Source organism: Macaca nemestrina, chromosome 4 (genome assembly GCF_043159975.1).
Source record: "Macaca nemestrina isolate mMacNem1 chromosome 4, mMacNem.hap1, whole genome shotgun sequence".
NCBI classification, from domain to species: Eukaryota; Metazoa; Chordata; class Mammalia; order Primates; family Cercopithecidae; genus Macaca; species Macaca nemestrina.
Window position 1 is genome coordinate 51,937,112 of NC_092128.1, and position 25,166 is coordinate 51,962,277.

Below are 25,166 nucleotides of genomic sequence, written 5' to 3' on the forward strand. Positions count from 1 at the left end.
TTTTTTTTCTGTTTCCAAAAAGTTTTCTTAAAAATGTTTTTATTATTGTTTTAACTAGTGAAATTTCTTAAGAGTTTTATGGGGGAAAGAATCTCAGGCTATGATAATTGTACTAAAATATGTGTTAGAGTAACTTTTTAAAATAAGGGATGTAACTAATCCATTTCCCCTGTCCCCAGTCTCTTGGCAATTACCATTATTCTTTCTGCTTCTAAGAGTTTGACCATTTTAGATGCTTCGTATAAGTAGAATCTTGCAGTATTTATCTTTTTGTGACTGGCTTGTTTCACTTAGTGTAACATCTTCAAGGTTCATTCATGTTGTAGCATATGATAGGATTTCCTTTTTTTAAGGCTGAATGGTGTTCTACTGTAAGTACAGTCATGCACCACGTAATGACATTTCAGTCAATGACAGGCTGCACATACAACTGTGGCCTCATAAGACTGTAATACCGTATATTTGCTCTGTCTTTTTGATGTTTAGATACACAAATGTACTATTGTGTTATAATTACCTACAGTATTCATTACAATAACATGTACAAATTTGTAGCCCAGGAGTGATAGGCTATCACATAACACCTATGTGTGTAGTAGGTTATCCCATCTAGGTTTGTATAAGTACATTCTGTGATTTTTGCACAATGACAGAATTGCCTAATGAGGCATTTCTCAGGCACATTCCCATCATTCAGAAATGCCTGATTGAATATACTACATTTTCTTTATCCATTCATTCTTTAATAGACATTTGAGTTGTTACCACCTCTTGGCTCTTACGAGTAATGCTGCAGTGAACATGAGTATTCAAATAAATCTTCAAGATCCTGCTTTCAGCTCTTTTACTTAAATACCCAGAAGTGGAATTGCTGGATCATACGATAATTTTGAGTAACCTCCCTAATGTTTTCCATAGTGGCTACACTATTTTACATTTCTACCAACGGTGTACAACGTTTCCAGTTTCTCCACATCCTCGCTGACACTTTTTATTTACCAGTTTTTTATAGTAGCCATCCTAATGGATGTGAGATGACATCTCAGTATGGTTTTGATATGCATTGCCATGATGATTAGTGATACTGAGCATCTTTTCATGTGCTTGTTGGCCTGCCATTTATTTATTTGCTTTGGAGAAGTGTCTACTCAAGTCCTTTGCCTCTTTTTTAATCATGATACTTGTTTTTTTATTGTTGAATTGTCAGAGCCATTTATATATTCTGAATATTAACTCCTTATTAGATATATGGTTAGCAAATGTTTTCCCCCATTCTGTAGGTTGCCTTTTTACTCTATTGGTTGTTTCCTTTGCTATACAGAAATTTTCAAGTTACGTTGTAGTCCAGTTTGTCTATTTCTGCTTTTTCCACTTTGTCTATTTTACCTGTGTTTATGGTATCCTATACAAGAAGTATTGCCAAATCCAGTGTCATAGAGCTTTCCTTCTATGTTTTTTTCTAGGAGTTATAATTTCAGGTCTTAGATTTAGGTACTTAATCCATTTTCAGTTAGTTTTTATATATGGCATCAGGTAAAGGTTCAAGTTTATTCTTTTGCATGTGTGTATCCAGTTTTCCCAGCAGCATTTATTGAAGAGACTGTCCTTTTCCTATTGTGTAGCCTTGGCACCCTTGTTGAAGATTGTATGACCGTATACTTGATGGTTTATTTTATTTTATTTTTTTGTCTCTCTACTCCATTGATCCATATGTCTGTCTGTATGCTGGTACCATACTGTTTTGATTACTGAAGCTTGGTAATATGGGTTTTTTTTTTCTATTTGGATGGATTTTATTTTGGTTTTTAGAGATAAGATCTGCCTTTGTTGCCCAGGCTGGCTGCAAATGCCCAGGTGCAAGCAGTTCTCCCACCTCATCCTCCAAGTAGCTGAGACTACAGGTATGTTCCACTGCACCTGGCTCTGTAATATGTCTTGGAAGTCAGGAAGTCTGAGGCCTCTGGCTTTGTTTGTTTGTTTTTCCTCAAGAAAGATATTTGGATATTTGGGATCCCTGGAGATTCTATATAAATTTTAGTATTTTTTTTTTTATTTCTGCAAAAATGCCATTGAGATTTTGAGAATCTGCAGATCATTTGGGGAGTATGGACATTTTAACAATATTAGGTCTTGCAATCCATAACACAGGATGCTTTCCATTTACTTGTGTCTTCTTTAATTTCTTTCAACAATATTGTGTGGTTTTCAGTATACAAGTTTTTTACCTTCTTGAATAAGTTTATTCCTAAGTATTCTTTTGGATACTCTTATAAAAATAGGGTAGTTTTCTTCATTTTTTTCTGGATACTTCATTGTTAGTTTGTAGAAATACACTAATTTTTATGTGTTGATTTTGTAGCCTACAACTTGGCTGAATTCAGTTATTATTTTAACAGGCCTTTTTGAGGAGTCTAGGATTATCTACATACAAGATCATATCATCTAAAAACAGATATAATTTTACTTCTTCCATTCCAATTTGGATGCTTTTTATTTCTTTTTCTTGCTTGGTCCTTCTGGCAGGACTCCTAGTACTATATTGTATAGAAGTGGTAAGAGTGGGTATCCTGGCCTTGTTCCTGATCTTAGAGGGAAAGCTTTCTGTTTTGCACCATGGAGTAGGATGTTAGCTGTAGATTTTTCTTATGTGGTCAAATTATGTTGATGTAATTTCCTTCCAGTCCTAGTTTGTTAAGTATTTTTATCATCAGATGGTGTTAAATTTTGTTGAATGCTTTTTCTGCATTAATTGAGACGACCATGTGGTTTTAGTCCTTCATTCTATTAATGTAGTATATTATACTTCTTTAACATGATGAAAAGCATCTACTTTAAGATACGCAAGACATAATACATAAAATCTTAGGAATCTGAATGTGTTTTCTGATCGTTGCATAAGAAATCAATGGTGATTTGATTTGCCTTGTTTATGATAAACAGTTCTTGAGTAAATTCACAATCATAAGACTCATTTTAAAAAGGAACAATTAATAAAATGAATGTGTACACAGGAATAAAAGTCACAAATCAGTATTTTTCACTGGTTATTTTGTTCACTTGTCCAAAATTATAATTTTATTTTTGGGACTATAGCAATATTTTAACATTAGACTTATTTTATTTATACTCTTTGTTTTTGTTTTTGTTTTTGAGACCGAGTCTTGCTCTATTGCCCAAGCTGAAGTGCAGTGGCGCAATCTCAGCTCACTGCAACCTCAGCCTCCTGGATTTAAGCGATTCTCCTGCCTCAGTCTCCCTAGTAGCTGGGAGTACAGGCATGAGCCACCATACCTGGCTAATTTTTGTATTTTTCGTAGAGACAGGGTTTCACCATGTTGACCAGGCTGGTCTCAAACTCCTGACCTCAGGTGATCCACCCACCTCGGCCTCCCAAAGTGCTGGGATTACCGGCGTGAGCCACTGTGCCCAGCCTTAAAATATTACTTTGAACTATATGAAGTTGGCATTTTTGGCTGCAAAAATAGTAGAATATTGGCAGTGTTATATTGTATACCACACATATAGATGTATCTTAAAGTATTTGGCAAAATTTCTAAGAGTATAATTCTATTTTAACAGTGTTAAAGTTCTTTGTCTTTCTTTAACAAATGATACTTTAATTAGTATTTGCCTTTTCTTTATAGGGCTTGCTTTTTAAAACATATATTCCAAGTTGAATGAAAGTACCGTGCTAAACTGAGTAGTAGTAATTCCTGTGAGTTTTTTTAAAAACTATATCTAGGCTTCAGCCATTCTCCTTTGTAATAGTGAATTGTTTCTTGTTAGTTATCCTTTTACTTATTTTTTTTTTTTGAGACAGAGTCTCGCTTAGTCGCCCAGGCTGGAGTGCAGTGGCGCGATCTCGGCTCACTGCAAGCTCCGCCTCCCGGGTTCACGCCATTCTCCTGCCTCAGCCTCCCGAGTAGCTGGGACTATAGGCGCCCGCCGCCTCGCCCGGCTAATTTTTTGCATTTTTAGTAGAGACGGGGTTTCACAGTGTTAGCCAGGATGGTCTCGATCTCCTGACCTTGTGATCCGCCCGCCTCGGCCTCCCAAAGTGCTGGGATTACAGGCGTGAAGTTATCCTTGATGTAAGCATGTTTTTGTCTATCATTTTGTTATAGTCACACAAATTGCCCTCTGTATTTAAAAAAATGACGATGACAGTAATAATTGTAATAATAATAGCATTCATTGAGAGTTTATTATATGTCAGGCGGCATTGTCCCAAGACTTTTATTAATTTGTTTAATCCTCATAATTATCTTGCAATGTTATCACCATTTTTCATATGAAGAACAAAGGCCCTGAATGGCTAAGCAACATGCCCAAGGTTATACCAGCTATTACATGGCAGAGAAGAATAATGACTGACTTCTTGAACATGAGACATAATTTGAATCATCTTTGTATTTCCATTTAATTAATAATTATATTGTTTGATGGTTAGATGTCTAAATTTTTTATTTAAATTTTAAATAAATTTTCAAGGTTACATGTTACCCATTATGATTTCTTAAAATAAATGAAATAGGGTTTTTTGTTTTTTTCTGTTTTAAAAATTTTTGTTTGTTGTTGTTCACAGGATGGACAACCTGAAATTTTCTACACATTTTGGAATTCAGTTACTCAGGCACTTTCTTCTCAATTTCATATGGCGACAAACTGTAAGTTTATTACTTATTTTGCAAATTAATTTCAAAGTTTTTAGTTATTTTATCATTTTATGTCAAGAAGCTTTGCTGTATTAGTTTACAAAACATTTGTATTGCTATTTTAAAATTCCTGGCTAATTGTCATTCTGTCTAGATGTTTAATCTGGAATCTCTTAGACCTATAATCAGTAAACAAAATTTTTACACATTTTTGTAATTAATATTTAGAATAAAATTCTCCAGAAGAATATGTCAATATCTTATTATTCAGACATCAGAAGAACTCTGTCTGAATTTTTCCTATGTAGAGTGTATAAAGCAGTTAATGTGGAAAAATTTAGTTCATGCTTTTAGAATTATAACTGAAAGATAAAAACACAGAGACTTTGCAAATAGTTTATTGTTAAAAATGAAGATTTAATGAATAAACATGAAATATCTACATCATGAATTAAAAGTTGGTCATTCAAATATGTTCCACAAAACTTTTTCTTAATTTCTTTATATCGTGAAATAATGGCATGGTAGGTCTACACAATGAAATATGCGAACCAGCTAATATCTTATGCGTGTGTTTCTCTAAATACTTTAGGTAAGAGCATATAATGTACCTAGGCCTTTAAAAAAAGTGTTTAGTTCATTTCTATTTAAATTTTTATTCACAAGCATTTATTAGAAGTGCTTACTATATGCTAAATATTGTTTAGTCACTGCCCCTCCCCCGCCAGCCCAGAGTTAAATAAACTAGTCTGCTTGCCTCTCTACGTATTTCTAATGAAGTATGTAGTAAGACAGTAACCAGAAGGAGGTCTTCATTTATTTGTAGTGAAACAGAACTTAAGCTAATGGTGTATTAGGATCCATTTATCCCATTTACTTGTTGTGTTGTGTTTTGTTTTGTTTTTTTGAGACGGAGTCTCGCTCTGTCACCCAGGCTGGAGCGCAGTCGCGTGATCTCGGCTCACTGCCACCTCCGCCTCCTGGGTTCAAGCAATTCTTCTGCCTCAGCCTCCCTAATAGCTGGAACTAGTAGCCACCACACCTGGCTATTTTATTTATTTATTTATTTATTTATTTATTTATTTATTTATTTGTATTTTTGGTAAACACGGGGTTTCACCATGTTGGTCAGGCTGGTCTCGAACTCCTGACCTCAAATGATCGGCCCGCCTCAGCTTCCCAAAGTGCTGGGATTACAGGCATGAGCCACTGCGCCCAGCCTATTCCATTTACTTGTGAATCACACTGCTCATTTTGGGAGGGAATAAATATTGTATATTTCCTTGGTTTTTGTTTTTGGTCAGCTTTATTGAGCTATAACTTATATGCAGTAAAAGTCACCAATTTTAAACATAAAATTCTATGACATTTGACAAATGTTTACATTCATATGACCAGCGTTACAATTAAGATATAGAATATTTCCATCATCCCCGTTTTTCCATATGTACTTTTGCAGTTTATCTGCTACCTTCACTCCCTGGGTCCTGGCAACAACTAGAATTATATAGTATGCATTATTTGATTGTCAGCGTAATTAAGATTCTTCCATGTTGTTGCATATATCGGTAGTCCATTTCCTTTTAAATTGCTTAATTTGTATTCAATTGTGTAGATATATACCACGATTTTTTATCCATTCCGCAGTTGGGAAACAAGTTGGATTATTATGAATAAAGTTACAGTTATTTACATAGATATATCTCTTTTGAAGACATATGTGTTCCTTCTCTTGTGCAAATATGTAAGAGTGGAATTGCTCAATTATTTGGTAAGTGTTGTTTAACTTTACAGAAACTGCAGTGCTATATTCCAAAATGAATATACCATTTTGCATTTCCATCAACAATGTGTGATAGTTCCAGTTGCTCTACATTTTTGCCAATCCATGATATTGTCGGTTAATTTTAGTCATTCCGTTGGGTGTGTACTAGTTTTTTTACTGGGGTTTTAGCTTCCACTAGACTAATGTTGCTTTCTTAGTTCATTTGGGCCGCTACAAAATACCACAGACTGGGCAACTTATACACAACAGAAATTTATTTCTCACAGTTTTGGATGCTGGCAAGTCTAACATCAAGGTACTGGAAGATTCAGTATCTGGCGAGGGCCTGTTTCCTGGTTCATAGACTGTGCCTTCTGACTGTGTCCTCACATGTTAGAAAAGGATAGGGAAGCTGTCTGAGCCTCTTTTGTAAGTGCACTAATCTCATTCATGAGGACTTTCTTTCCCTGACCTTACCCCTCTGAGAGAACCCACTTCCTAACCCCATCACATTGGTGAGTAGGTTTCAACATACGTATTTGGGGAGATAAAACCATTCAGACCATAGCAGATGCTGACCACATTTTCCCAGGCTTAGATGCCATCCGTATAACTTTTTTGGTTTTGTGTTTGTCTAAAGGATTGCCCTCTGTTTTTATTGTATTTCTTGTTCTCTTACTGAGTCCCAGGGAATCTTTGCATATTCTGGGTTGAGTACTTCCTCAGTTGCATGTTTTGAAGATATTTTCCCCTAGAATGTGGCTTGGCTTTTTGTTTTCTTAACAGCGCCTTCCAAAGGAAAAAAATTTTAAATCCTGATCAAATTCAATGTATCAAAGTTATAAATAATTTATACTTTTTTTGACCTAAAAATTATTGCCTAACCCAAAGTCAGAAGCATTTCCTCTCACATTTTATTTTAGAAATTTTACTAGGTTTGTGTTAATTTTCATATATGTTGTGAGTTATCTCAACGTTCATTTCTTTTAGAACACATGGCTCCAAAAAATTATTCTCCGCCTATTGACTTCTTGGGAACTTTTGTTGAAAATCATTTCGTTATCTATAAGTAACACTATTTCTGGACTCTGTTTGGTTCCATTTTTCTGAATGTCTATGTTTACATCAGTACAACAGGGTTTTCGTCACAGTACTCAAAGTCCTATTTTGTTCTTTATCAAAGTAATTTTGGTTACCATAGGTCGTTTGCATTTCCATATATATTTCAGAATTTCGTTCCTACAATAATTGACTCCTGGGATTTTGATGAGGATTGCATTGAAACTACAGATCAATATGTGATGAATTCACAGTTTAATATTGAGTCTTCTGATCCACATGCTATATCATTCTATTCATTTAGGACTTTTACATTTTCTCTTATAAATGCTTTATAGTTTTTAGCATGCAGTTCTAACAAATCTTTTATTAAATTTATCACTGTTTTATATATTTTGATGCTATTCTATATGTTATTTTTTCATTTTACTTTATAATTGTTGATTTTTAAAACAGAGAAATGCAATTGATACTTGTATTTTGATTTTGTGTCCTTTGACTTTGCCAATCTTACTTATTAGTTCTAGTAGTTATTGGTGATTTCTTACGAATATGAAAGTCTCAGTTTTTGGAATAAAAGAAAGCAAATGTAAAACTCACTTATGGAAGCCCTTTGAAACCCTGATGTCTAAGTTGGGTAAAGAGGTGCCTTCTGATGGTAATCATTACTGGGAAGTGGGGGTGTAGAAGAAGTCCTGTTTTAACTTCGTTTGGACTCAGTTTACTGGGAAGGACTCAGTTTACTGTACTTAAACAATCACGGTTTTCTGTTCACTGAGCTTCCAAAAAAATCAATGGGAAGTTTTTCTTAAACATTCTCATCTCCTTTCTCTCAAAGAGTCCTGTAATTATGGAGAGGGTCTCATCTTACAGTGTGACAGAGGGGACCCATATTTATACCTTTAATTATACCTCCCTCTGATCTCTCTTTCCATACTTATCCTTTAAGATACTAGACAATGAAATAGATCTTCTTTTACTGACCAACCTAACCTGCAACTACAACCAGTTTTAGACTTGGACAACCAGAAAGACACACTTGATATGCATCATGACCTAGGCTAGTTGGGGTTTCCTTGTGCTGATTACTTAATCTTGAGATCTCTTAGTGTTGCTAATGTTTAGATAAAAATTCAGTCGAACAAAACAAGATTATATTTCCTACCATTCACACTAAGAGGGGAACCAGGAGCATTGCTAGTTTTCTTTGGATATTTGAATCATCTATGGCATTTTGCATAGAAAAGATATTCCTAAAGAAAAATTGTTATTGCAAAGTTTTATGTAAACATATATAAATCCCTGTTGTTGCTATTAAGCCATAGCTCACATAATCTAACCTTTAGTTATATACTTTAAAAATATTTAAAATAGTATAAGTAATTATTCCAGCATAAGGTAGGTAAAATCAACATCTGTCTTCTATTTATATCACAAAACTTCACAGAGGCACCAATTTTTCAGTGTTGACACAATTTTTTGTCTTGTCTATGCTATCCTACCACCTCATTCTCCTTATCTCATTTGTCTAACCCTAAGCTTGCCTGCGTGGATCTTTTCCAACATGTCACACTCTACAACATCAGAGTGTTCACTCTTTTCTGAAAAATTATGCTTTTCGGTTTTTTGTATGTTTGTTTGTTTGTTTGTTTTTGAAATGGAGTCTCACTGTGTTGCCCAGGCCAAAGTGCAGTGACTATTCACAGGCACAGTCATTGCACACTGCAGCCTTGAACTCCAGGCCTCAAGTGACCGTCCTGACATGGCCTCCTGAGTAGCTGGGCCTACGGAAGCACTACCATGTCCAGCAGGTGATGTTTTTTGAAAATGGAGAAAACCAGTTTCTTATCACTCAGCATAATAAATTAGGGATTAGTTGTGTTGGATCCAAAATCACGTAAATTTTGAAAAGAAAGAAAAAAGGTCATTTAATTGACTTTTACTTCCATACGTGAAAAGGTAACTGCTACCTTAGATGTCCTTCCATTATAAACTAGAATAGTAAGTAAAATTTACGAAACACCTGTTTTCAGACATTGGGCAACAGACAATATAGAACTGTGATCCCAGATAAAGCAAAACAAATTGAACGCTAAAATCACCCCAACTTTCTACCTGGCAATTTCCAGACAGCTGCACACACGCAAAAAATGGGAATCAATATATAGTTTACCATTCTTACTAAGTTGAGTCCAGAACTCTTTAAAGGATTACAACAAAATCTGTCACTTAACAGTGTAATATCACATATTCAGCCTCCAATTAAAATGAGTGGACATGAGAAGAAGCAGGAAAATGACCATAACCAGTAGAAACAGAGAAGCTGAAGAATCAGTAGTATAAGCAGAGTAGGAATTTTAAAACACTTCTTATAGTTGTTATAAATGTGCTCAAATATTTTAAACATAGCATAAACATAATTAGAGAAATGGACAATATAAAGAAGAAACAAATGGAACCTCCACATATGAGAAATACAGTATCTGAAATTATTTCACCAGATAGGACTACATGCAGATTTAAGCCTGAGGAGAAAAAAAAAAAATCAGTGAGGCTAGGAGATATAGCCATAGACATAATTCAAAATAAAGGACCAAGATTTACAAACAAACTTTAAAAAGTATTAGAGTCTTAGGACCCATGGGACACATCAAGCAGTCTAACATATGTGTAATTGGAGTTTCAGAGCCAAGAGAGGAAGGGAAAAAGAAAAAAGTTAGAAAAAAATAGTTGAAAATATCTAAAACATTTTTGTTATGGACTAAATGTTTATGTGCCCCTTCTTCCGATTCATACACTGAAGTCCTAAACCCCAGCGTAACTGTATATGGAGATAGGGCCTTTATGGAAGTAATTAAGGTTAAATGAGGTCACAAGGGTGGGCCCTGATCTTATAGGATTACTGTCCTTATAAGAAGTGATGCCAGAGAGCTTACTCACTCTCTCTTTACACAGGCACAAGGAAAGGTCATGAGAGCACTTAGCAAGAGGGAGGCCATCAGCAAGCCAGGAAGAGAAACTCAGCCCTACCAGAACCTTTATCTTAGACTTGTATGTAGCCTCCAGAACTGTGAGAAATAAATTTTTGCTGTTTAAGCCAAAACAACAAAAACAAAAAAATCATTTATGGCTGTAGTTGTAATGCATCTGTTGTAACATATTAATTTAAAATGTGCTTTATCACTCTAAAAAGTTTTTTAAAACCTTGGGGTGGCTATCATTTTGTTTTCTTTCTTTAAATGAGTACATTTAATTTGTACTTTGAATATTTCTTCTTTCAATATGACAGGAATCTACAAAGAAAAAAGCCATTAGCGGACAGGCGCTGTGGCTCATGCCTGTAATCCTAGCACTTTGGGAGGCCAAGGTGGGCAGATCACAAGGTCAGGAGATTGAGACCATCCTGACCAACATGGTGAAACCCCGTCTTTACTAAATTACAAAAAATTAGCTGTGTGTGGTGGCGCACGCCTGTAGTCCCAGCTGCTTGGGAGGCTGAGACAGGGGAATCAGTTGAACCTAGGAGGCAGAGGTTGCAGTGAGCCGAGATGGCCCCACTGCACTCCAGCCTAGCGACAGAGCGAGACTCTGTCTCAAAAAAAAGTGAAAAAAGCCATTAGCATACTTGAAAAATTTCAAGTCTTTAACCATTGTATCTTCCAATATTGTTTATTATTTATTGTTTTAGTACATTTTTAGTAGAAATTGTAGAAGGTAAACTAAGGAAATCACAGAAAGAATAAGTAAGTTGAACTCTACAGAATAAGACTGAGATGGAAATGCCCTCATCCGCTCATTCTAACATCTATGTCAATTCTGGGTTCTTGTTTGGTTGAATTTTCTTTCCATCAGATGTGATATTTTTCTACTTATTTGCATGTCTAATAATTTTTATTGGATATTAGACCTTATGAACTTAACCTTGTTTGGGGCTGATTAATTTTGTCATCTCTAATACTGATACTATCAGATTACTTAAAAACAGTTTGATCCTTTTGAGTCTTGCTTTAAGGTTTATTAGCGAATTCGAAGCAGTAATAATCTGCTATTTATTTCCCAGTTATAAGGCAGCACTCTTCTTAATACCCTCAAATTAATACCCTGTGAATTATGAGGTTTTCCAGCCTGGCTTTAGAGAATAGGGACTATTCTCAATCTTATGTGAATGTAACAGGATGTTCCCTCTAAACCTTTTTCATAGTTTTTCCCCAAACTCTGGAAGTTTAATGCTGATCAGTGCTTTGCTGAATACTCAAGATAAACCCTTTGCACATCTCTGGAATTCTCTGTCTGTGCACCTCTGTTCTCTCTGGTATTCTGTTCTGTGAACTCTAGTTGCTTCTGTTTGGCTGTTCTGGAAGGGAGGGAATAGAAAGAAGGGTATTTTTCCCCCTTTCCGTGCCATGACCTAGAAAGTCCTTTAAGGTAATGAGCTGGGAAACTCACAGGGTTCATCTCATTTGTTTCCTGACTCTGAGGAATCACTGTCCTATGTTGCGTGTTAAATGTCTTGAAAGCTGTCATTTCATGTATTGTGTCTGTTTTTTGTTGTTTCAGACAGGGTGATAAATCTGGTCCCTATTGTATCATGGTGACCATAAGCAAAAGTTCTTCATTAAAACTTCAGTGAGAAACTTTTGCTTATGGTCATGATGATTTAAATAGTGATTAAAATATTTAATGATTCAAATTTAAATAATTATTAAAAGTATATTTCAGAATATTATATGGGAATGTGTGTGTACGTTTATTTAGTGATGCTGTCATTTACTTGTCAGTGATCATCTGCCTTTTTTTTTTTTTCCTTCTGGGACGGAGTCTCACTGTGTCACCCAGGTTGGAGTGAGTGCAGTGGGGCGATCTCCACTCACTGCAAACTCCGTCTCCCGGGTTTCACGCCATTCTCCTGCCTCAACCTCCTGAGTAGCTGGGACTACAGACTCCTGCCACCATGCCCGGCTAATTTTTTTTTTTGTATTTTTAGTAGAGACGGGGTTTCACCATGTTAGCCAGGATGGTCTCGATCTCCTGACCTCGTGATCTGCCCGCCTCGGCCTCCCAAAGTGCCAGGATTACAGGTGTGAGCCACCACGCCCAGCCTGCTTTTCTTTTCTTAACCATTACAAACCTTCAGTATTCTCCACATATCTTCCTTTTTCCCATTCTGCTCACCCTCCATAACCAACCGTATCTCTTGGGTCATTAGGACAATTAATGTCATTAAGAATATTTTTCCTGTACCTTGCTTCCAAATAAGAGCCTTATGTCCTCCCTTTGAGCCTCAGAAGATAACTTACTTCTTCAAGGCCACCCATTTACTGGTGCCCATACCTACTTTGTTTGTTTCTCTCTCCTAGCATCATCATTTATACTTCTTTTTCTGTGTTGGATTTCTACTTCTCTTTTAATTTCCTTTCCTCAGCTATAAGCCTATTCAAGTTGCTCCCATGTAATAAAAACTAAAACAAAACTAGAAAGTTCCTCTTTAGTTGCTATTTACTCTCTTTTTATGTAAATGTCTCCAAAGAGTAGTTTGCAGTTTTTGATCTTCATTTTCATACTGTTGATTTCTCAACTAGGTGTAATCTGGCTGTCTTCCATCATTCTGTTGAAATTGTTCTCATTAAGGGAAGCAATGACCTACTTTTTAATTGCCAGTATATGTTTTCAGTTCTTATCTTATGGGACCTATCTGTCTTGTATAGTGAAAGAAGCTAATGAGAGGAAACATATAATATGTAGACAGAAAATCCCATTAATATTTCACCTTCAGAATAGCCTGCTACTTCTAATACCATAATTACTTTAATAGCTTCCTTTGGGAGAACTCCAAAGTAAGTTGTTTATAAAGTACCTTCGATTTTTATAGCACGTACAGTCCCTGAAGTGTACTGTAGTACTTCTTAGAATTATAGACAGGCAATATTAAGGAAGTGCAACCATCTGCAGAGTTGAAGATTACACACAATGTAACAGATTGTTAAAGTAAGTAATATTTTGGCAAAGTATATCTAAAGGGAAATGTTCCTAGTTAGGAACATGTTCTTTCTGATTATACATGTTCATGCTTAGTTTTAAAAAAAGTTCTATTAGAAGGTATAATCCAAGAGTTTGACAGTAAATTTACTTCTTTTTGGAAGTATGCTTGAAAAATCTAGCAAGTACATCTCTTTTTACATGTCTAAAACCCCTAGTGCAATGTTAGTTTCTCAAAACTCTTAAGCTACTCAAAGAAGTTGTTCATACAATTTAGAGAGCTAACATAGTTATATATCTGTAATACCTGGCTTCCCAAACCAAGAATGAATAAGAGATACATTGAGATATATGTGTTTGCAGATTTTAAAAGTTTTAAGTCTTGAATTACTTTATACTAAAGCTCATTATATTTACCTTTTTAAAACATATAGTGATAAAGAGTTGAATCTTAACAAGAATTAGGGAGATAAACTACATGTTCTTTAAAAAAAAAAGGTTGAATGGTATGCAAAAAAATGGAGATCATATTGTGAATATTTCTTGGCTACCTTAATATTTATAAGTTAATTATTATTAATGTTTATAAGTTAGGGAGATAGACCTAATATACTCATTTAAAGTACTTTTTAGAATTTGATCCTTGCAATAGAAACATTTTGTTACATAGTTCTAATGAGCCTATAAAGCACCATCCTAACACCATGTAACACAAAAAGAAAACTTGCAATTTGTGTTAAGGGCATGAGACAAGAGGAATCTTTTAAGAAAGTACTAAAAGTTTATATACCTTGGAAGAAAGTAAATCTAGCTATCAAGTAAGTGTTTTGATATTCTATTTGGCAGAACAAATTTGATCATGTCATTTTCTGATTAAAATCCTGCATTGGCTTCCATTAATCTTTTTAAAAAGTATTAAGCCATAATACTCATTAAGAAAAAGTGTGCATATCATAATTTCACACCTAGATGAGTTTTTCAATTTTTAAAATATCTGTGTAACTAAGGTTAAGTACAGCATCAAGATTAAGAAACGGTATTATTATCTATAGTCCAGATGTTCCCCTCATGTCCCCTTCTAGTTTCTACCAGCCCCTCTCAACAAGAGTAACCACTAATTTCTAATGGAATTTAAAAAAATTGTTATTTTTCTTTTATACAGATAAAATCATCTAGTTTGTACTCTTGTGTCTCCTGACTTCTCAAAATGTTTCTAAAAGTCCCCCATATTGTTGCATGTACTTGTAAGTCATTCTCAAAATGGTAAAATATTCCATCCTGTGAATATACCATAATATATTTATCTCTCATATTATTGAAGAGCATTTGGGTGATTTCTCATTTTGTGCTACTTTAAATAGTGGTACCATGACAATTCTGTGCAATTTTGGGAATTAACTCAAAAATTGAAAATTGATAGGCAGAATAATAGTCCTTCCAAAGAGTTCCATGGCCTAATCTCCAGAATCTATGACTATGTTACGTTCATAGCAAAAGGGATTTTGTGGATGTGAGTTAAGGATCTTAAGGTAGAGAGATTATCAAGATAATCTCTGATCATTTGAGTGGATCCAATGTAATCATATAGTCTTTTTAAGAGTAAGAGGTAGGCAGGAGTTAGAGGAGGAGATATGATAATGGAAACAGAGGTAGGAGTAGTATAATTGCTTGAAGAGAGGGCCACAAACCAAGGAATGCAGGCAAGTAGAAAAGACAGGGACAAAATTCCCCCTAGAACCTCCAGAAAGAACATGACTATACTGCTGACACATTTGATTTTGGCTCAGTGAGACCAATCTCAGACTTCTGACCTCCACAAGATAATACATATTAGTTGTTTTCTCAGCTTTAGTAGGTACTGTCAGAGAGTTTTCCAGCGTGGTTGTACTCATTTAAACTCCCCTTGGCAGTATATGAGAGTTCTAATTTTTCCGCATTCTTGTTAATGCTCGGTATTCTCTTCCTCTGGCATTCCAGTTGTGTATATAGATGCTGATTATTTCAGTTCACTCTAGGATTGGGTTGGTGTGGGGCACGTGCAGTTTTAATAAACAGTTTGCCTTTGATTCTCCTCTTTTACTTTGACATGCTTCTCCCAGGCTTTTAATTGAGAAGTTGGAGAGTCTTTGTCCTGATATACTGAAATTGATCTAGCTCTGCTGTCCAAAGGTTCACAGACTTCCTGCCTCAAGAAACTTTAGACCTACTGAATGTCTTCAAGATAAGACCTTGCTTGTGTTTGTGGCATGTCCTTTCCCCACAGTTGGTCTTTTGTTTCTTAAGCCTCACAAATAGGAAGAAACTTCTCCACTTTTTGAAGATTTATGCTTAATTCCCTGGCTTCCCTCACAATCGCAGAACTCAGCAAATGTTCCATGGGAAATCCAGTTTGAGATTCCTTAAGTTGCTAATTTTTCACTCCTGTCCTGTGAACCCCTAAAAGCTTTGTTAGTTTTTCCTTTCTTCCGCTGAGGTCCTCTGCTTCTGCCAAGCATGAATTTTTTAGAATATATAAGACTTCTTTAATTGTTACAAGAAGGGAACTGGTCTGCCACCACTCTTCTTCCATTACTCTCAAAATGCAATTCAAATATAACTCTTCTGGTCCCTTCCTATTTCCTCAGCACTCATTATTTTCTTTCTACTTCTTTTTTTTTTTTTTTTTAACACTACAATAGTTAATTTTATTTGTTCAAGAGCTCATATTGCAAGCATTAAACCAAGCATAGGCTTTGATTCTATGAGCCCAAATTCACATATTGAAGAAGATCAAAGCAAACTGCGATCCATGTACACAGATGAAAACTAAAGGCTCAGAGTTAATAACATTGTAGTTTTAAAATTTCTATAGCCTAGAGCCCAGTAGTCACAGGTCTTTTAGGTCCTTCTGGATGTCCCACAGGGTATCCGCACTTTTCTTGAGCTGAGCAACTTCATCATCCTTTAGCTTCTGGTTGATAACGCTGGTTAATCCTCGGGCATTGAGGATACATGGAAGGCTCAGGAAGACTTCATTCTCGATGCCATACATCCCCTTTACCATTGTTGACACGGGATGAATCCTGGATAGATTTTTCAACATGGATTCAATAAGATCAGCCACACTTAATCCAATAGCCCAGTTGGTATATCCTTTTAGCTTGATGACTTCATAGGCACTTTCAACCACCATCTTATGCACTTCCTTCCAATTTTCACTATCATTGTCCGTTCCCATTTCTGGATTCAATTCTTGGAGAGAAACACCTGCCACATTCACGCCACTCCACACAGCCACACTTGAGTCGCCATGTTCCCCCAAAATCCATCCATGGCAGCTGCTGGGATGAATGCCAAGTTTTTCAGCCATAAGGTAGCGAAATCTAGCAGAATCCAGATTACATCCACTTCCAATCACGCGGTGTTTGGGTAATCCACTTAGTTTCCAGGTAACATATGTAAGAATGTCCACTGGGTTGGAAACCACAATTATGATGCAATCAGGACTGTACTTGACGATCTGAGGAATAATGAATTTGAAGACATTAACATTTCTCTGCACCAGATTGAGCCGACTCTCCCCTTCTTGCTGACGGACTCCTGCAGTTACCACTACAATCTTGGAATTGGCAGTCACAGAATAATCTTTATCTGCCACAATTTTAGGCGTCTGAAGAAATAAGCTCCCATGCTGCAGATCCATCATTTCTCCTTTAAGCTTATCTTCCAAAACATCCACAAGAGCAAGTTCATCAGCCAGAGACTTTCCCAGAATGCTGATAGCACACGCCATACCAACTTGTCCAACACCCACTACAGTGATCTTATTGTTTGGGACTGTTGCCTCTTCTTCCGCAACTGGTGCAATGAGTTTTTCCTTAAGAGTTGCCATTTTACACAGGAGGGAGAAGGCGCTGGAGACCTCAGTAACAGCAGTGCGGAGAACACCTCTACTTCTTTATCTGTGTACTTAAGCCTGAATTCTTGAATCACCCTCTTTCTCCTCAGCATTTACAAATACCTGAAACACATGTCTATATCCTCGCCATCATCTCTGTAACTCATACTTGTCTTTTCAGTCTCAGGGTAGAAATAAAGTGTTCCCTGATGCCTCTTTTCCCATGCACACCCAAACACGAGCAAGACCTCCTCTGTCAGTTCCCACAGAATTCTTAATGTACCCAATTTCAGCACTTAGCCCACTGCGTTATAATGTCTCACCTACTAGCTTATCTGTGTCTCCCACTGGGCTCTGCAAAAAGCTTCTGCCTACCTCTGTTCCATGCTATAGTCCTATCAGAGAACACAATGCTCATAAATAACAGACATTCTGTTGAGATGGATCCCTAAAGTGTTAAATATTTAAAGTCTTTATTAATTTGAAGGAACTCTGAAGAGAAAACAAACTGTAAAAATCAAAATAATCTTTATTTTTAAAAACGGACTTATAAGCTAAAGGAGACCCTAATATGAAATACTTTTAGAAAACAAACAGTATGTATACATGATAAATAGGGACATGAAAAGATGGTTGCAAGAGCATTAGTGGTGATTATTATAGGATGGGACGCTAGGATGGGTTCACAGAAAAAAGAAAGCCCCAGTTTACTCTGTATATCAGGGTAAATTCCAAGTGGATCAAACAATTACATATGAAATATGAAACCATTCAAGCCTAGAATAAGCTAGGAATGGGAGAAAATTTTTCTGATTCAATATCCAGAGGCAATGATGAAAACCTCAGTGATTTGATTACGTTAAAAATTTTTTTGCGTGGAAAAAAAACCTTGAGCAAAATGAAAGGAAAAAATAACAAAATAGAAAAAAAATTTTAATTAACACTAAAGGTAAGGCGTTAGTATCTGTATTATATAAAAAGCTTCTAAAATGGGAATTAAAAAGCCAAAAACTCTATAGGAAAAAAAAATGTAAATACTCTTAAGTATATGTAAAAGATGCTCTACATCACCTATAAATAGAGAAATGCAGAATGTACAGAGAGACATTATTTCTCATCTATCAAATTAGAAAAAATCAAAAAGTTTGATAACATACTCTATTGGCAAGCCCGTGGGGAAAAGTCAGTCTCACACATTATTAATTAGCATACAAACCTTATGGAGGGGCGTTTGTGAGTTCTTAACAAAATTATATAAGCAGCTACTCATTTACCCAGAAATTCTACTTTTAAGGATCGATCCCTTAGATGCAGTGGCGAAAATTTAAAGAGACATTCACTGGGCTATTTGTTGCATGATTATGTGGAATACCAAAAATTGCAAACAACCCAAATGTTCATTACTGTGGCATTAGTTAAACAAACTATGCTGAATTCATGGAATGGAATGTTGAATCCATAGAATTGTATAGAATGGAATGGATTTTTTTTTTTTTTTTTTTTTACGTATTTGCTGAGAACTTTTATTGTTGCCAGGTGAGATTAATGAAATATAGAGCATCTTTGTTGAAGATGAACTGAGGGGAATACCACCTCTTTCCATTGCTGACAGGCCTTTGTTATCCAGCTGTCTCAGTCCTGGGTGGGTGTCCTGGGTGCACGCCCTTGCCTCTTCTCTGGGGATGTCTTAGTGTTAGCACCTGCTCCCTAATGTCGAGCTTTTCTGTATATTTTGAAGCTGCTTCATTTTTGTTTTTTGTCTTTGAGGAGTTTTCAGTTTTTAAGAAACTGTCCTCTAACTGGTTTAGAAATTTGTCCAAATTGGTTTCTCCAACGAATGAACAAGAACATTGTCCATATGTTCTTTATCATTTCTTCTTCCTTCAAGGGTGTCCATAGCATCTGCCATTAGCGACTGCAGCACTAATTTTTTTTTTTTCATTATGTGAATTCACCAACAAGTTGTATAGAATACTTGTGTTTACATGGTTTTTACAGAACTAGCAGAATAAAACTGATCTATTTTTTTTTAAATGCAAGCCATTGCTTCTCTAATTTATCTGACAAAGTGGGCAGCTTAAATTCTGTGAAACATCTTTATAAAGTTTATGAGCTTTTTATTCTACTTCTGGTGAGCCGTGGTTGTTGCTGTTTATGAAGCAGCATTGTGTGATTGGTATATCGATATGCTTCTACAATGAGCTTTTTCTTTGTTCGAGTTGGATTGTCTGGGGAAACATCCCAAGTCTAGCTGGTATCAGTGGGGAAGTTAATCACATGATAATAACTATAGCTTGGGAGAGTGGCACATGCAGCTATAAAAAGAAATGAGGGGAAAAAAAGGAATGAGGAATATCTTTACGTACCTTGATGACTATGGAGAGGTCATCAAGATTGTTAAGTTAAAAATCAGTGGATAAATATGTGTATAGTGCACTTTTGTTTACCTAAGAAAGAGGTACTCGATGGAGTGTATCCTTGCTTCATTCAGAGAGGTCCTTCCAGGTAAGTATGTAAAATAGCACATCCTATCACTGTCTCTTCTCTAACTTTGCTTTATTTTTCTTCAAGGCACTTAGCACTTCCTGACATTATGTTACATAATGACTTGTTTATTGTACCTCTTCACTAGAGTATAATCTGTATATGGAAAGGAACTTGCTTATTTTGTTTACCATTGCATATCCAGCTTTTACAACAGTACTTGGCATGTAGTAAGTGGTCAGCAGATACTTGTTGAATGGATGAATGCTTAAATCCTTCCAGGTATATTTGGCACTGTCCAGTATTTGGGCATCTGAAGGTTGGCAGAGTTGTAAGGAGTACTGCCTTTTCTTGGCCCCAGTTGGTTTCCTAGACATGAGGTGTTTGGTCCTTTTATAGGGAGATGCAGGAGAAGCAGCATCATACAGGCTGAGGTTTGGGCACAGCTAGTCAAGACTAAGGCAAGACCTAAGACTGCTCCAATTCTGAGATGAAACATATATTAGAGCTGTCCTGTGAAGCCTTAAACCAGGAATCTAGGGGTAGTAAGAAAATTAAGACAAGACTGATATAACTCCCAAGGGGAAATGATATAACTCCAAACCTAGACCCCCTTTTCATTCTACTTTCAGTTCATTTGTTCATTCAGTAATCGAATGCTAAGTGTTAAATTTAGGTAAAGAAACACAGAGGAAAATAAGTCAAATAATAACCCTGCTTTCATTTAACTCACATTTTAAAGGGGAAGGACAGACAGTCAATACAAACTAGTAACTTCTTACAGCGTTCAGGGCTAGGGAAGAAAGTAAAAGAAGGTAGTGGAATAGAGAAGATGGGAAGAGAGAAATTGAGCACATAGACTATTTATATCCTTGAATCTTCATGTGAATTAGCTCAAGGTTTGGGATGCGTCTCACCCTACACATTTTGGAAGCTGTAGGGGTTCTTACTGCAGTGAATTCAAGAAGACAGAGATAGCAGAATAAAATCAAAGGTGGACTTTCTTAATCAGAGGTTTTTCCCCAGACCTATTATTACTTGGTAGGAGTACAATACATACAGTTATCTTCCATATTATAAAATATTGTTTTAATAGTAATTAGGTTGTTTAATGAGTTTAATTTCCACATTTGTGCCTGTGTTGTAATCACTAGTGATTAATTAAAAAAAAAAAACCAAGTTTGCACAAGGCAATAATCTGAATAATACATTCCCAGGTAACTGGGAATTAACCTGTAATTTTCCTTCTATAAATGATTTGATTATCAGAATGTACAGTAGGTGTACTGTAAATTTTCTTCAAATAATTAAAATTGTATGGGTAATATGAACACTTTACATATCAAAGAAACTAAAGTAGAACTTACCTTTGGCTGGCTGTGGTAGCTCATGCCTGTAATCCCAGTGCTTTAGGAGACTGAGGTGGGAGGATTCTTTGAGCCTAGGAGTTTGAGACCAGCTTGGCAACATAGGGAGACCCCATCTCTACAAAAATTAAAAAGTAAATAAAATTACCTGGGTATAGTGGTACATATTTATGGTCACAGCTACTTGGGAGGCTGAGGTCGGAAGATTGCTTGAGCCCACGAGGTCAAGGCTACAGTGAGCCGTGACTGCGCTACTGTACTCCAGCCTGGGTGAGAGACCGAGACCTTGTCTCTAAAAACGAAAAACAAGCAAACAAACAAAAACTTAGCTTCAAGATTTAAATATATAATACTGGTTTGTAAGCTTTAAATATAATTGACTTAAGTAACTTACAATTAATCAATCACATTAGCTGAGATAATATAGACAAAGTTTGGCTTAAACCCTCAATAGTAATGTGTTCTTGTATAGATAAGAGTTTTATGAAAGTGATACTGTTCCCTAAAAAAACCCATGTTTGGGTGTGATGGCTCACACCTGTAATCTCAACACTCTGGTGGCCGAGGTGGGAGGGTCGTTTGAGCCCAGGAGTTTGAGACCACCCTGGGCAACAAAGTGAGACCTCATCTCTAAGAAGAAAAGAGAAAAAATAAACCAAAAAAACTTCATTCTATTATTTAAGAAATATTTACTTCTGCTATTCCAGGAACTGTGCTAGGTACCAAATGTGCTTTGAAGAAAAGAGGCATTGTCCTTGCCTTTGTGGAGTGAACAGCCATGTAGGAGAAATATACTGCAAACAAATATGTTTAGAAATTGTGATAAATACAAAAAAAAAAAAGTAAAGAACAGATTGTTGTGAGAGAATTACCGAAGAAATATTTTGATTTTGATTGGGGAAGTTCAAAAACTGAAGGATCTGAGATTTTATCTTTCTTAAAAAGGCTAAACTGCCATAGTTTTATGAATATTGTCCGAAGACATGAGACTCCTGGGTTAGAGAAAAAGAACTTTATTACAACACAGCAAGAATTATGAGCATTAGCATATTGTGTTTTAGTTTCACATGCCTCCAAATATTACAGGGAGATATGACATGGGCCCGTGTGGATGGTACGTGTACAGAGAGATTGCATGGAAGGTAAGGAACTTTGAGCTTGAAGAAACTACCACTTTTGTAGTGAATAGTAAACAAGTCGGCTCTCTGTCTGCAGGATGATGTTACTGTGTCTCTCAAGATTTCTTGCCAAATACAAGAGCAAACCCAGGGCCTCGCATTATTGGCATGCCCTGAAAGAACTTACAGGGTTACTTGAGGCCCATGGGGGATTGCTGCTTTATCAGGGAAGAGGGAGGCCAAAGAAGTTTTCTCTGAGATAATTTCTCTTAAACAGCTTTACTGAGGTATAGCTGGCATACAATAAACAACACATCTTGAAAGTATACAATTTGATATGTTTTCACGTATGAGTACACCCCTGAAATCATCACAACAAGCAATCAATGAGCATATTCATCACTCCCAAAAGTTTCCTTGTACAGCTTCGTAATTACTCTCTCCACTATCTCCCTTCCGCATCCCCAGGCAAACACTGATCTGCTTTTTGTTACTCTATGGTAGTTTGTAGCTCCCAGAATTTTGTACAAATTGAATGATTTAGCATATATTATATATTCTTATTTGTTTGGCTTCTTTCACACAGCATGATTTTATTGAGATTCAACTATATTGTAATTTGTTTTTGTTGCTGCATATTATTCCATTGCATGGATATATTAGTTTGCTTATGCATTGGCCTGTTGATGGACATTGAGTTGTTTCCAGTTTTTGCTACTACAAATAAAGATACTGTGAATATTCAGGTACAGTTCCTTATGTAGACATATACTGTTATTTTTTTTTTGATAAATATCTAGAAGCAGAATGATTTAACAATATTTAGGTATATAGTTAACATTTTAATGAAATGCTAAATTCTTTTGCAAAATGAGTATGCAATTTTTAATCTCCATAATTTATATAAGAGTTCTAGTTCATTTATCCTTGCCAATATTTGATATGGTCATTTTTTTTTTTTTTTTTTTTTTTTGTAACAGAGTCTCACTGTGTTGCCCAGGCTGGAGTGCAGTGGCACAATCTCGGCTCACTGCAACCTCCGCCTCCTGGGTTCAAGCGGTTTTTGTGCCTCAGCCTCCCGAATAGCTGGGATTACAGGTGTGCACCACCACACCCGGCTAATTTTTGTATTTTTAGTGGAGACGGAGTCTCACCATGCTGGCCAGGCTAGTCTCAAATTCCCGACCTCAGATGATCCATCCACCTCAGCCTCCCAAAGTGCTGGGATTACAGGCACAAGCCACAGTGTTTGGCCATGATATGGTCACTCTTTAATTTTAGTCACTTGAACAGTTATATAGTTGTGTCTTGTGGTTTTAATTTACATTTCCCTATTGACTAAAGAGGTTGAGCATTTTTTTTCATGTGTTTATTTGCCATTCATATACCTTCTTTGATAAAGTTCCCATTTTTGAAGTTAGGCTATTTTCTTATTGAGACTTGAGAGTTCTTTATGTGTTTCAGATACAAGTGCTTCATCAGATATATGTGAAATTGATATTCCCTTTCTGGGGCGTGTCTTTTCATTTTCTTAGCAGTATTTTTTTTGAAGAGCAGACACTTTTAATTTAGATGTCCAGTTTATCAAATTTCTTTTATGGACCATACTTTTGGTTTCATATCATGTCTAACTCAAGGACAGAAAAGTTCCCTCAGATGTTTCTTTTAGAAGATTTAATCTTTTTTAAGTTAATTTTTGTATAAGGTATAGGGTGTGGGTTAAAGAGGATTTTTTTGCATATAGCTCTTCAGTTGTTACAGTATCATTTGGTGAACTCTACCCTGTGTCCACTAAATTATGTCTGCACCTTCGTCAAAATTCAGTCTCCCAGATATGTGTGGGTCTATTTTTGTACTCTCTATTCTGCACCATTAATCTATGTGTCTGTCTTTACCCCAGTACCAGTGTATTGATTATTATAGTTTTGTATGTCTTGAAATCAGATCATATTAGTACTCCAACGTTGTTGTTTTTCAAAGTTGCCATGACTATTGTGGGTTCTTTGCATTTTCATATGATTTTTGGATCATTTTTTCAATTTCTACTAAAAGAAAGCCTGCATTGATTTTAAATTAGATTGCATTTAATATATAGATTAATTTAGGAATAATTTACATTTAACAATATTGAATCTTTGAACTATGAATGTTATCGCTTTCCATTTATGTAGGTCTTCTTTATCTCAGCATTGTTTTTGCAGTTTTCAGTGTGCACCTATTTCCCCTTTTGTCAGATATATCTAAGTATTTCATATTTTTTGTGCTATTCCAAATTGTATTCTTTTAAAATTTCAACTTCTGATTGTTCATTGCTAGTATATAGACATACAACTGAATTTTGCACATTAATCTTATATCCTGCAACTTTGCTAAATTCAGTTATTATGTTAACTCTAGTAGCTTTTCTCACAGATTCCGTCAGATTTTCCATATAGATACTTGTATGTTGTCTGTCTAAAAAGACTGCGTGCCTTTCCAATCTGAATGTCTTATTTACTTATTTACTTAGGCCTCTGTACACTGGCCAGAACCTCTAGGATATGTTGATTAGAAGTGGTGAAAGCTAACGTTGTTGTCTTCTTGCTGATTTCTGAGCAAAAGTATTACTTATTCTCTTAAGTATTATATTAACTGTAGTTTTTCATAGATGCCTTTTATTAGTTTAAGGATGTGTTCCTTTCTGTTCCTAGTTGACTGAGAGTTTTATTAGGAGTGAATGTTAGATTTTTTTTTCAAATGCTTTTTCTTCATCTATTGAAAAGAGCATACGCTTTTTCTTTTTAGTTTGTTAAAAGATGAATCATCACATTGATTGATTTTAAAACATTAAGCAGACCAGGTATGTTGGGTCATGTCTGTAATCCC

The 25,166-nt window shown here is 35.8% G+C and overlaps 2 protein-coding genes across 2 annotated transcripts in view; one reads left to right on the plus strand and one right to left on the minus strand.

Annotated features, from left to right (window-relative positions):
- Window positions 1–25,166, plus strand: part of LOC105475313 (component of oligomeric golgi complex 5) — a 372,025-nt gene that overhangs the window by 250,076 nt on the left and 96,783 nt on the right. The window contains exon 11 of the mRNA XM_011730439.3: window positions 4,586–4,667. Within this exon, the coding sequence (XP_011728741.2) occupies window positions 4,586–4,667 (82 nt within the window). The remainder of the gene's footprint in view (window positions 1–4,585; window positions 4,668–25,166) is intronic.
- LOC105475309 (L-lactate dehydrogenase B chain) lies at window positions 16,121–17,382 on the minus strand. Its single transcript, XM_071094696.1, has one exon. The coding sequence runs from the start codon at window positions 17,324–17,326 to the stop codon at window positions 16,322–16,324; it is 1,005 nt and encodes a 334-aa protein (XP_070950797.1). The 5' UTR covers window positions 17,327–17,382; the 3' UTR covers window positions 16,121–16,321.

Bases quoted from the DNA above. Each gene is read 5' to 3' on its own strand.
- LOC105475309 (XM_071094696.1), bottom strand. From the start codon at position 17,326: ATGGCAACTCTTAAGGAAAAACTCATTGCACCAGTTGCGGAAGAAGAG.